A 13,534-nucleotide genomic window follows, 5' to 3' on the forward strand; every position below is an offset into this window, starting at 1 on the left:
CCCAATTTTGTTGTGCCAGTACATGAGAAAACTAAATAACATGAATATTGGTCCTTCGTACCATTTTGTACCATTTAGAAAATTATTAAATGAAGATTTACAGGGAAAAGCACAACAAACCCAGGCAACCGAGTCAGAGGAAACTCGTCAACTTCAAACATTTTCCAAACTTCAAAGTGCACATTTATTGGAGTCGTAGAGTATATGGTGGGGAAAGGTAAACAATCCAAATCTTTCTCACAGCCAACTGCTGAATGTCTACAACCACTGAGAAACCACTTTACATTATACAACTGTTATCGATTCTCGATCCAACTTCTTGGAGACCATTCAAACTGCCAGTCATACCATTTCTGTGTTGTTGCCTTGTTGGCAATACAGTCTCTTCCCGTCCCATTTAAGTTCATGGCTTAAAGGCCTCGTCCTTGGAAAGCTCTATAGATTTCCAGCGCCTGATGGCAACTTTGTACTTTTCTGTTCTACTGGTTTCAGCAAAAACACTTCTGACGATGACTCTCATCAAGGTAACAGTGTTTCCTTCTTGGTTCTCTGACAGGACCATGTCTAACGTGTCCCCAACTTTCACCTGAAAACAGAAAAAAATATGAGTTAATGTATATTTGAGGATTAAGTGCAGGACTACATAATTTGTCATCATACATCACTCACCGTTTTACTTTTTTTGATGAGTTTCTGCCCGTTTAGCCGGAGTTTATTGCTGTAGAAGGCATCTTCAATCTTTCTGTAACAAAACGAAAGAAAAGCTTTATTCAGGGATTAAAAGGCTTCGACCTTTTTACTGTTTACAAGTCACATTTGATTATGGTTATCCAATATACATCAGCTATACAGGAAATGTCTTCACAGTTGGAACTAGTAAATGTTGACTGACTCACTTATTTGCCATGTCCAGGCCAGCCTTCATGATGCCATCGTACCGGAAAGACTGAACATACTTTTCCATATCTTTATATTCCTTCGGTTGATTTGGGTCCATATCCACCTCATCATCATTATCGTTGTCCTCTGGGTCTTTCTCATCCTCATCTTCCTCCTCCACCTGTGCTGTCGGAGCAGTTTCTTTCTTCTTGATGCTTTTGGATCTCAGATGATGAACGGACCAACTCCTGAGAGAGTCTCTGCCGTGGGAGGTCAGCCTGTGACAGCCAAGCGTGGGGAATGACGAGCAGCCCCACAGCTGGCGTGTGTGTATGCTCCTGGGACACCATTTAGTCTGCCTCAGTCCATATCCAGCAGCCAGCAGGTGGCGGGGGTTCAGCCTCCCGAGCTGCCTCATGGCAAGTGACTGCACCACCAAATTCTGCATGTTTGTGTTCCACCCTGTCACTACAAAAACACCACAGGTTAAGAGGCATCGCACTGCAACACCAGCCTCCATGTGACAAATGTAGTTTTAGTCTATATGTGTAAGATAACGAATCATCAATTAGTATTAACACTAACCCTGATTATCAGTAATGATTATTAGAGATTTACCTTTACATAATATCCTATTTCACTAAATAATTTCACCCCTATGTATTGTGTTGTTAAATTGAATACATTCTATGTCCAATTGTTTTTCAATTGCTAAAATACCTTTGTAAATAGAAAGGTAAGATGATTAGGTTCTGCAGCACTATTCAACAAATACAACCTTCAAGATAAAAGCATCACTCTATAACAATCTAGAACAATCAAGGATACATTCAAGACTTCAGCACAAATTACTTTAAAAACACTGATAACGAGAAGAGCACAAACTGGAGCATCATTATTTACATATTTTTGTTTTCTGCTTGCAGCCAAACAACAAACATTTGGATGAGAGTCAGCGCTGTTGCAGATTCTGTTTAGTCTCGTCGCTGCCTGCTGCGTCACTAAATATAAAACCTAATCTAACATCAAGCCCGTCTGACTGAGTGAAGTTGAAACCGAGCTAGCTGCAGCTAACTAGCTTCACTTTTCTCCAGTGAGTGCAGGGACTCGCTACGAGCTAACAGACACACACACACAGTGGGCTGTGGCCAGATGGACTCCGCTGCGACACACTGAAGTGGAATCTCTTCACATGATTATTATTATCATTTATTAGACCACTCACCTACGAGATAACCTTTCACTGCTTATTACTGTGCGTTGCTTGCCTCCGCTGATTGGTTACGCGTCAATGTGCTGCCACCTGCCGCACAGGAGGGGAACAACACACGTTGTGGCTCAGTATGACTGAACAACAGAGGACATATTAGGGCTTGTAAATAAATATCAATTATTATCGCAATATAATTATCATCAATAGCAATATAACACAAGTTCACTTTATGTTGAGTTACTGTTTATCCATTGTGTAAGCACAGTGAGGACATACACATAATTGATCTACCCCAGGTTTGTACAATGTTTTGCTGTTTATCAAGTGTTTGTCATTCGCTGCTCATAAATAAGAGTTTAAAACCACAACCTTCAGTCTTAAAAAAAAAACAGTCTTTACACATAACACATGAAACAATATTGTCCCATTTATTTGTAACATTATCGACCGATATAAAAATGTTTATCTTGTCTTCATTTTTGGCCTTATCGCCCTGTTCCACTTTATATTATAAACAGTTGTGCAACAGATATACGTACCCACTGTTTTCCACCGATGGCACGGTATACACAATATATATATATATTTTAACTGGACCCAGAAGCAGACACAGGAGTGAAAAGATAAATGGGTTCAATAATTCTTACCAGGGGGGTAATGGTGATGGTTGAGGCAGGGGGCAGGCAGTCTCTTCCAATCATGGAAAGCAATTATAGTCCTGTTATTGGACAATATTGTACTTATTCAGCAATTGCCAGGTCAACCTGGGACCACTGTTGTTCTCGCAAATCTGCAACATTCTGTGTCTGCCTCCCCATATTATGTGCCTAGTTTTTATTTTTCATGTCTTACTGTCTAACTTGCCATTCCGGGACATAAGGTTTTAGGGGAGTTGGGATCTGGAGGCAGATCCAGGATATTTTTTTCTCTTTCATTTACATTGCGAAAACGTTTTTCAACGTTTTTGTTAATTTCTCAGAAAAAAGTTCATGGATCTTGATGGAAAAAATGAGGCATGCTAGATATTTATGAGTGAGGGCAACTAGGTGTAGATCCGAATAGAGATCTGGAAAAGAGTGAATTTAAATGTGGTTTAATAAGAGGACTGTTAAATGCTAAATGATCTGTATTCATATAGCTCTTTTCTAGTCTTGGTCACTCAAAGTTCTTTACAGTAAAGCTTTGCCAATCACCTATTCTCACACACCTCCATACAGAGCATGTGCAACACGTTCTCTATCACACATCAATCACACACAGCTGTCAGTATCTTGCCCAAGGACAAGGGCGCCAAGGACGATCTACCTCCTGAGCCACTGTTGGGTCATGGCGGAGAGTTTTGATGATATGTCAGATATAAGACTCATATTTTTCATGTTTATTACCTCTGCCAAGAAGGTTAAGTTTTCTTCTGCATTTGTTTGTTTGTCTGTTAGTTGGAAGGATTACTTAAAATCCTGTCAAGTCAGGCATATTTAGGAGACTGATATGTATGAGTGTTCTCAATTTGGTGCAGGTAACCCCTAACCCCAGAAATCATTGTTTGATCTATATGAACTTCTATACAAAGGTCCTTTCATTTGTCCTATAGAATGCAGAGACACATTCAAATTGTGTTTGTGAGTGTGTTGGAGGGGGTGGGGGATTCCAATATGTAACTTCACCACAAAAGGAATACTTCTTCTTTCTTCTTTGGTTAGTTTATTGCTGGGTGGCCATCAATAACATGGTGCATTACCACCACCTACTATATTTGTATATTCTGATTCCTGTTGTCTCCTAATCATGCCTCAACACTGGAAAATTAAAATGTTCACTCTTCGTCCAAAAATGTTATACTTCTTCTTTGCTCAGTTTATTGGCGGGTGGCAACCAACGTCAAGGTGCATTACCGCCATCTATAACAGTAAACTGTTTGGGGTCAGCAACAAAGCCACAAAAAAATGATTGATTGCCTTTCATCTTTCAGTTGCATTTGAAGTGGAACAGATTAAAGACATTGAAAGCAATGCATGACCTATGAAATTATTTGAAGACGATTCAGCACAAGCAATATTATTATTCTTTGCTCAGTCCACTGGCGGGTGGACCCCTGCTGTACTTCTCTTTCCTTTGCTCTGTTCATTGCCGGGTGGCAACCTACATCAATGTGCATTACCTGTGTGCCTGTCCGTCACAACATTCGCTCCCTCTCTCCCTCCTCTCTGGCCTCATCTGTTTTGTTAGCCCTCTCTTTATCTGACTCTTTTTCACTCATGCATCCTAACTCTGCCACAGACACTCTCTTCTCTACTCTGTCCTCCTCTCTTGACTCTCTCTGTCCTCTTACTTCATGACAGGTGCACAAGTCCTCCCCAGCTTCATGGTTGTCTGACTTGGTGCGCGCCTACAGAGCCACTATGCGAGCATCAGAAAGGAAATGGTGGCAATCAAAACACCGTGAAGACCTGCTCACTTATCAATCTCTTCTCTCCTCCTTCTCTACCTCTATTTTTGCAGCCAAAATCTCTTTTTATCAGACAAAAATACAATCCTGATTTTCCAACCCCAAAAACTCTTCTGCATCTTTTCTAACCTCCTTGACCCCCAGTCCCCCTCCTCCTTCCTCCCTTCTACCAAGCCACTTTGTCAACTGCTTTACAAATAGATGACATATGCTCCTTATTCTCCAACCCACCTTCTGAAATTACCTTTTCTATCAACCACATCTTGATCTTCATCCCCTACTCTATCCTCAAATCCCCCTGTCTCCCAATCAAGTTCTTACCCTGGTAACTTCCGCCCGCCCAACCACCTGCCCCCTTGACCCCATTCCTTCTCACACTCTCCAGTATATTGCTCCCGACCTTCTTTCTTTTCTTACCCATCTTATTAACACTTCCCTAACTCTCTTAAAGAGGCCAGAGTAAACGCTCTCCTCAAGAAACCCACCCTCAACCCATCTAAAGTGAACAACTACAGACATGTCTCTCTCTTTCCTTTTCTCTCCAAAGCACTCGAGCGTGATATCTTTAACCAGCTCTCCTCCAATCTTCACAAGAACAACCTTCTTGACCCTCACCAGTCTGGTTCAAGGCAGGCCACTCAACTGAGACTGCCCTCCTTGCTGTCTCTGAGCAACTTCACACTGCTAGAGTAGCCTCTCTCTCCTCTATGGTCATCCTTCTGGACCTTTCTGCTGCATTTGAAACGGCGAACCAGAAGATCCTTGTTTCCTCACTTCAGGATCTACCTCAAAGACCCTACCTACCGGGTAACTTGGAGAGGATCTGTGTCAGAACCTTGTCCACTCACTACTGGGGTCCCTCAAGGTTCTGCCTCAATAACATCAATAATCATAATGCAAAACAATATTGGACTAATGAGGAGTACCATTTTTCCACCATATACCTTCCTGATCCAAGCATATGACCGGGTCCATGTTCCCTCTTCCCCTCCTAAATCCACTCTAATGGCAAGATAAGATTCCTCTGCTTTCCATATAAAATGGCAATCTTCACCTAATCATTTTTTCCATTACCACTACCATATAATGATGTGCTATTGGCTTATAGTTCATTGGATTTGATGGATCCTTCCCTGGTGATGCTACCATACGTAACTACTTTAGGATTGCATAACTGATTTCATCCTTCCCTGGAGATGTTAGCCCAGATCTTTCTATTGCTCTCCTCATTTCTTCCAAAGTGAATGGAGCATCCATTGTTCTGTTAGTATCGTCCCTTCTCTCAAGAATTCCAGGATGAGTTGATCTCCTTGCACTTCCACTCTTGCCATCCTTCATCAAGTTAACAGAACTATTGATTTGAATAAGTGCTTTCATAATCATCTCTGCCTTCTCTTCATCAGACACTACTGCATCCTCCCCCATCTTCAGTACTGGATACTGCCAATTCCTTCGGATTCCCGTTGTCTCCTAATCATGCCTCAAACTTCTCCCACAGGTGTTGATCTCCAAATTGTATTACAAAAAGATTGCCAACTTTGCCTTTTTGCTTTTTGTACTATTTTCCCAACCCTTGCTTGCGCTTATTACTTGATTAAATCCTACAGTATGAGTTCTTCTTAAGATCCTGAAAGCTTCCACCAAGGAACTGCCTTTCTCTTCATTCTTCCTTTACTTCTAGAAATTGACTGCTTCGCAGCATCTAGAATTACTGTTTTAAAACTTTTTCAATCTCTTCAATATCTTCATTATTTTATCCATCTCTTTCTAACAAATATACCTGAATACTTCAGACTCTGTAGTGCAACATTACACTGCACTGTAAAATGAAGATGTTCTTTCTTCTTCCAAAAAAGACTTCTTCTTCTTTGTTCAGTTTATTGACGGGATGGCAACCAACATCAAGGTGTATTACCGCCATCTATAACAGTAAACTGTTTGGGGTCAGTAACAAAGCCACAACAAAATCATTGATTGCCTTTCATCTTTCATTTGCATTTGAAGTGGAATAGATTAAAGACATTGAAAGCAATGCAGGACCTGTGAATAAGTTATTTGAAGGCTGTTCAAGCACAAGCATGTGTGGGGGAAAATACATTTTTAGGCAAGATATCATCAAATTTAAGATCCACCGACTGCATGATGATTATTAAACCAAGTACTGTACTTTCAATGTTATAGCTAGATAAAATTATCATGTAAATTAAAATATTTACATGCTGCTTAATCAGCAAAAGAAATGCTATAACATAATATATCACTGACATCCTGTCACCACAATGACTACTTTGACAATGTACATACTAACTACAATTTTAAATGCAAGAATTGTTGTCATTATGCTCTATATTCAGTATTTAACACGTTACTCATCTTCATGTGGTCATAGAACAGAAACGAAACATGTAAATACATGAAGGCTTCAGCTGCATGTTTGCACTGTATCATGTTGTTTTCACTGAATGAGCCCCACCAACTCCATGTTGTGACCTTTACACGTTCTCCTCCTTTCTCACAGAAGAGAGTATGTCAAAGGACTTCGACGTACAATATGGCGAAATCCTGTACAGCGAAACAAGTACCTACCTCATCCAGTGTTTCATTGGTGAAGGATACTTTGGAAAAGTTGCCAAGTGCGTAGATTTGATCACGAAACAGGTTGTGGCCCTCAAGATTTCCAAAGCTGAGAAATGCAAAGACACAGAAAGAGAAGTGAGTCATGCCACTTACACAATAATCAATTTCTTTAATAGAATTTCTGTCAATAAATGAATTTCTGATTTCATGCTTTCTCTTATCTATGTTACCTCTCACAGATCAAAATGCTAAAGGCCCTGAGCGTTCTCGACCCGGGGAAGACGAACCTGGTGGAGTTCTTTGAAAATTTTGAGCACAAAGGACATGAGTGTCTAGCTTTTGAAATGCTAGACCAGAATATCCAGCAGCTTATCAAAAACAGATTTTATAAGCCACTGTCTGTCAGCGAGATACGCCCAATAGCACATCAGGTAATCCTTGTGTGGTGATGCACAAGTATAATATACAAGAAATATATAAATAATGTCAGTATACTTAGGATATAGATATTAGAGAGTCATAAATCATGTTTCTGATGTCATGTGTTTGATCTATATTTTGTCCTTTGTCCCTGCAGTTGCTGACAGCCTTGGATGCCCTGAGGGGACTTGGAATCATCCATTGTGACCTGAAGCCAGATAACATCATGCTGGTTAACCACAGGAAACAGCCCTACAAAATCAAACTTATTGACTTTGGCATGTCACGTAAGACCTCTCAAGTAAAACGTGGGATAAAGATCATGCCCGTAGGATACAGGTTGGTTCAATTTGCAAAGCTATTCTTTGAACATGTTTGCTGTTCAGCTGTAAATGATGCTGGAGAGGCCGGGTCAGTTTTCAGTACACATTTTGAAATTGATAATGTACTTAATAGCTCTTGTGGATCTTGTACTCAACAAACAGGGCACCTGAAGTCTCCCTGGGCCTCCCCATCACCACGGCAATAGACATTTGGGGTCTTGGGTGTGTTCTTTCATTCCTGTACCTCAGTAGACACCTGTTTGATGTACACTCCGAGTACCAGATGGTAAGTAACCTAATATGTCTAGATTTGACTGCACAGCTTCTCACATACTGCTCCAGAAAAATGTCCAAACCCAATCAGTATGTTGGCTGATGTGATTCTATATTCTCCTCCCAGATGAGGTCCATAGTTCGTGTGGTGGGCATACCAGCTGACAAACTCCTCAAAGCTGGAAAATTCACTAAAAGGTTCTTCAAGGTGAAATGGAACAAGGCATGGACACTGAAGGTACTTACATGTAAATGTTGCATTGCCTTTTCCTGAGCTGTTAACGTTATTTGATCGTCTAATCAGAAAACAGTATATAATGATTAACAGATTCAGGAAGAAGTGTATAATATAAGTTCTGTTCTTGTAGACCCCAAAAAAGGAATTGAAGAAGGTAACTGGAATAGTGCCAAAAAAGAAGTGGCCTATTGTCCAGTCCCTGGATCAGCTAGAAACAGTAAGTAGTATATTTCATAAGAATTTATTCTGTCACTGAGAGATAGGAAGCAGATAAACTGAAGACTCTGAACTCAATCTTCTTTGTTTCAAATCTAGATTTACCTAGAGTTTCAGGATTACATTGAGTTTTTGGATCGCAGAGAATTTGTGAGCCTCCTGAAATGTCTTCTGCACACAAACCCTAAGCAGAGGATCACTCCTGCTGAAGCTCTTCAGCACCCATTTATCACCATGACACACATAATGGGGGACAAAGACACCAGCTTGTAGTAAGTGGCTGTGATTTGGTATCAAAAGAGTTGAATAGATGCATGATTTGATTAATTGATAGTAATTGATAGTTTTATTTAATTGAGTCATGGTTTTTTTTAGTGTGAAGGGTTCAATTAAAAAAATGGACTGCCTGAAGGAGGTCTTGAAGGATGGTTTCTCCGATGACGGCATCACATACCTGGCTGCCTCATTTGGGAAAATATTGGTTTTAAAGACAGATGACCCTCGGGGGAAAATATCTGACAAGAAGTCTGAAGGGAAACCCAAAGCTGTGGGTTGTCAAGGCATCCTCTCTTCAGACTCAGCCAGTCCTCTATTATTTGAAGGCAGCACAAACCTGCCTGAAGAAACAGCAGCTGCTGGAGCAGAAAGTGGTCCAGCTAAAGAGGAAGCTGCTGTTGATCAAGATGTCAGGCATGATCCAGCTGAGGAGACGTTGGCCCCCAATGGTTCACCTGATAAAGGTGCATCTGTCAAAAAGAGGAAGTACCTATTTAAAAGGTTCCCCAAGCTCCCCAGGAGGACCATTAGAGCTATGTTCAGATTTAAAAGGACTAAATGATGAACAAAAAGTGTGTAATTCATTGTAGAATAGTGCTGTAAAGTACATCAAATAATATGTAAATATTACTGAGAAACATATTAAGTAAATACAAGGTAGTTAATTTCAATATTTTCAAATTAGATGCAAAGGTAGTCAAAGTAAAATTTACTAGCAAAATGTGAGTGTATTTTATATCAAAGGGTGAAAATCGCCAGTAAAATTTACTTAGGTAGTCTTTATCTACTAATTCTTACTAGTAAGTAAACTTTACTTGAGGATTTCCCTCTTAAAATTACAAAGAACGAAGAAGTGTGTAAATTGTAACCTAGCTTTTTGAAGTAAATGTCAGGGTTTTCTCAAGTGTTTGTTTAAGTGTTTGTCCATTATTAATCAATTCCAATTCACAAGGTCCCGATTTGATTTGATTCAATATCTATTCAGTGAAGGATATATCATTGTACAGTACCAATTTTGCTTGGACATGTGTAACTGTGCAAGGAAACCTCTAAATTGGTGCATTAGGAATAATATTAAAGGTATAGGCCTGTCACGATAGCAAATTTTGTTGGACGACATATTGTTCCAGAAATTATTGCGTTATATTATATTATTGTCATAACTCTCAAACCATTTCAAACCACTGATAAAATAACAATATTATGGCATAATCATACAAGTTCACCTTTTCAAGTGATCTTGTGTGTGTGTGTGTGTGTGTGTGTGTGTGTGTGTGTGTGTGTGTGTGTGTGTGTGTGTGTGTGTGTGTGAGTGTGTGGTGTGTTGTGTGTGTTTTCTATTTATGAATTGCATAAAATTGAATAGGGTTGAATTGAATAAAGCAACCGAAACTCAGTTATTAGAATTATATGAATTCACTGTCTGATTATTTGAAATCTTGTAAGACTTGTAACAGAAATCATGGAAAGCATTAGGGATTTGTCTCAGGTAGAAACAAACATGGATGGCCCCACCCACAGGGGTGAAGTCCTGCTATCTCCATCGTCTTCTCAGAAAGATACGTTTAATTTACCTTTACCTTTAACTATGAAACGTCCAATCAGTGTCAGGCTTTGGGTCGGGTATCTCATCAGCCACAGGTCTGTAATCAGCCTTATTGAAAGAATGGGATTTAACATTGGAGAATGCATCAAACTCAGCATTTTTTAACAGATCCAGTCAAATGTCATTATCTGCGTGTTTCTCTTTGCTCATAGGAACTCAGAGGTTCATGGTTTTAGTCAAGTCTGCTTTGTTCCATCCCCTCTGAACCAAGTCAGTGTGATTGTCATCAGTTATTCTGCTTAGCAGTTCATTTAGCTCTTTGTATTATATTTGTGTGCACTTCGAATAGTGTTTCTTGTGTGTGGAACATTTAAGTTACTGGAACAAACTCCTCCTCTTGGGACTACTCATTAGGAGGAGGATGAAGAACCACCCCCAGTTTCCCTCTACGTCACCTCTTCATGGGCGTCTGGGGGAACATGAACCACATAATCATGATCCAAAACAAAAACATTTTTTTCAATCTTGAGAGCGACAGCGGCTACAGCCCTGAGACAGACGATGGTGCCAACAACAGGATACAAGCATGATGAGTAGTTTGCAACAGGGCGGTAATGAGACTTGTGTTTCTGCACCATGATGTTTCTGTGGCATAACCTTTCACGTCACAATCCTACAGTCAAAATGGCTGCCTCTAGTCAGGGAATCCAAGGCAGGGGGCGCTGGGGAGAGCACTTTTGAGGTCATTTAAAGCCTTGTCCATCTCCTCTGTCCGTTGTGCTGTGGTCGGCACAGCCTGCAGCGTGGCAGTGCACACGATGGAGTCCATGGCAGCTTACTCCTAGATCCAGTGTCTAGAATAGTTCGCCATTCCCACGAAAGAGAGCATTTCCTTTTTTTTCTTAGGTGGACGCACGTTGTTCAAGACTTATACTCACTCAGGCAAAAAAAGGCACTGTCCATCTCTCAGCACGTTTACCAAACATGTAACCTCTGGCGAGCACATCTGTAGCTTAGCCAGGGATGCTCTGTGACCACTTTCAGGAAGTCTCTGCAGCAGCAAAATAGAGTAAGAGCGACAAGTGTCCTTAGACTTTCAACAGGTCATCAATATACAACAGGAGTGTGCTGCCACCAGGCAGGCGCAGGTCATCAGGTCACGCTTTACCACTGTTGCATACACCGCCAGACTTTCCCTGAACAAATACAAGTACGGGCTGTCTGGTTGGAATTAAGAGAAATCTGTGCTCAAATCGACAACTGTATGACACTTGAATCATGCAGCAATGAAGCAATAATCGAATTGGTATCTGAACAATGGATATCATTAATAGCTTACAAATCCTGAACAAATCTCCACTCATCAGTTCGGTTTGGTTTTGCAATCGGCAAGATGGGAGTATTGAAAGGACTGGTGGTTTCTACCAACACACCTCAGTCCATCAGAGATTGAATCACGCCTTCAACGCCTGTAATCGCTCTGGGAGGCAAGGGATATTATCTAATTGCAGGTAGCTTAGCATTAGCTTTTACTTTCACTATGTGAGGCGAGAAATTTCAACATTAAGATGCACTATGTTGAGATCTTGGCTAAAAGACTTGTTATTAGTTGGGTGTGAATGCAGAAGCTGCAAACAGCTTCTCTCTTTGGCTGGCACGTAGCCATCATCTCTTCAATGTGTTCTGACACATGTCACGACCACAGCAACATGTGGATGTGTGTCACTTACGCTGTACAATTTAATATATGTTCATATTTCATCAAGTGTTTTGTATCCAAACACGCATTAGCTCATTGATTGTATTTATCTGTAGAAATAAATGCTCCTGTGCAGTAACACTGTAAGACAGGTCTCATTGCAAACATCAATGCCACTCAAGCAATGTTTGTATTGGGGTGATGGATAAAACAGTAAACAAAACTTTAAAGGCCAAAACAATGATTTTAATTGAGTGTCAAGAAAGATTAGGTCAAATTTGTAATTTCCAATTTAAAATAATATTGATACTCAATTAAGAAAGTTATGTAAGATCAATTTAGAATTAGTATCTATTTTGTAGAAAGCACAGTGAAACTACAAGATTTAAAAGGATTATATATAAATTGTTTTACTTTAATTGATGAGTGTAAACCAAACTTTATGATTAGTTGTAGATAACCTAAGTGATTGAGTCATACAAATTCAATTTTGGGATTGGTTTGAAGACCAAACAAAGAAGTTTGAAGAGACTGTCTGTCTCTCCCTGCTGTTAATTATCTGAGTGATAAAGTAGTTGAATACAGTTGCTCTACAGTATTTCCATTTTCAGTATTTTACTTTCATTCTACTCCATTTATTTTATTTTATTTTTCATCTCCTCTGACTTTAATCAGTCATAACTTTTTTTCTGGGGCAAATGACCCAGCAACTGGCAATTCACCATCAATCACCTCACACATGAGTTAAAGACACAACTCCAGCTGGCATTCTGGAGCAGAACATTGCTTCGAATCGGGCACCTTGTTTATAACCGGTGGACTGATTTAATTTAATTTAAAACACTTTTGCTCTGCTTCCGTTTCGCCTTATCTCATTTTAATTTATTTTATTTTTAAATAAAGTGTTGACAGTTTAGTTTTAACCTCGGCTGTGGACTGATTATTTCCCTTGCTGACACGAATTTGAAAAATAAAAACCATTCTCGCACTACTTCAAAAACGTCTTTTCTATAGTTTAAACCTATTGGAGACAAGCGACTCCCCTGCACACACATACTGGCATTTGATTGTTTAGTTTTTTTACAGTCCAATAGCAGAAATTTAGCATGTTTTCTTTATGATCTGGTTCTGACACGGTAAGGCAAAATCAAAGAATAGTTTCCTGAACTGACTCAGAGAAATGAATAATACAAGTATCCTGAAAGTTAAGCAGCAAAAAAAAATGTATATATATATATATATATATTTTTTTTTTTATATTTATACCTCCTCTTTTTCTGCTATGAAATGTTAAAATGTCTTCCTGCTGGTGTCCATGAGGCTATTCCAAACTATATCAGCCAGTTTGAGGATCCAAGCCAGCAACATTATTTAAATATCCATGGGTTTATTATTTTAACATTTTTATTGCAACTTTTATTTATCCAG

General features: G+C 39.7%; 1 protein-coding gene across 3 annotated transcripts; it reads right to left on the bottom strand.

The window, feature by feature from the left end:
* Positions 1-160: 160 nt before the first annotated feature.
* mtres1 (mitochondrial transcription rescue factor 1) lies at positions 161-2,214 on the bottom strand. Of its 3 annotated transcripts, none has more exons than XM_035168290.1 (4): positions 2,109-2,214; positions 897-1,347; positions 670-742; positions 161-586 (listed from the first exon to the last, which is right to left on the bottom strand). In XM_035168290.1, the coding sequence occupies exons 2-4, from the start codon at positions 1,325-1,327 to the stop codon at positions 404-406; spliced, it is 687 nt and encodes a 228-aa protein (XP_035024181.1). In that variant the 5' UTR covers positions 1,328-1,347; positions 2,109-2,214; the 3' UTR covers positions 161-403. The 3 variants fall into 3 exon arrangements, with proteins under 3 accessions (XP_035024181.1, XP_035024180.1, XP_035024182.1); XM_035168289.1 differs by having other exon boundaries at positions 2,105-2,207; XM_035168291.2 differs by lacking the exon at positions 2,109-2,214 and adding an exon at positions 1,783-2,081.
* Positions 2,215-13,534: the final 11,320 nt, after the last annotated feature.

The sequence above is a fragment of the Hippoglossus stenolepis genome, chromosome 10, assembly GCF_022539355.2.
Source record: "Hippoglossus stenolepis isolate QCI-W04-F060 chromosome 10, HSTE1.2, whole genome shotgun sequence".
Classification (NCBI taxonomy): Eukaryota; Metazoa; Chordata; class Actinopteri; order Pleuronectiformes; family Pleuronectidae; genus Hippoglossus; species Hippoglossus stenolepis.

Excerpts from the sequence above, each read along its gene's own strand:
- mtres1 (XM_035168290.1), bottom strand. The coding sequence starts at position 1,327 with ATGCAGAATTTGGTGGTGCAGTCACTTGCCATGAGGCAGCTCGGGAGG. Across the intron at positions 743-896 it reads GGCCTGGACATGGCAAATAA|AAAGATTGAAGATGCCTTCT; the intron begins GTGAGTCAGTCA and ends GTTTTGTTACAG. Across the intron at positions 587-669 it reads TCATCAAAAAAAGTAAAACG|GTGAAAGTTGGGGACACGTT; the intron begins GTGAGTGATGTA and ends TTCTGTTTTCAG.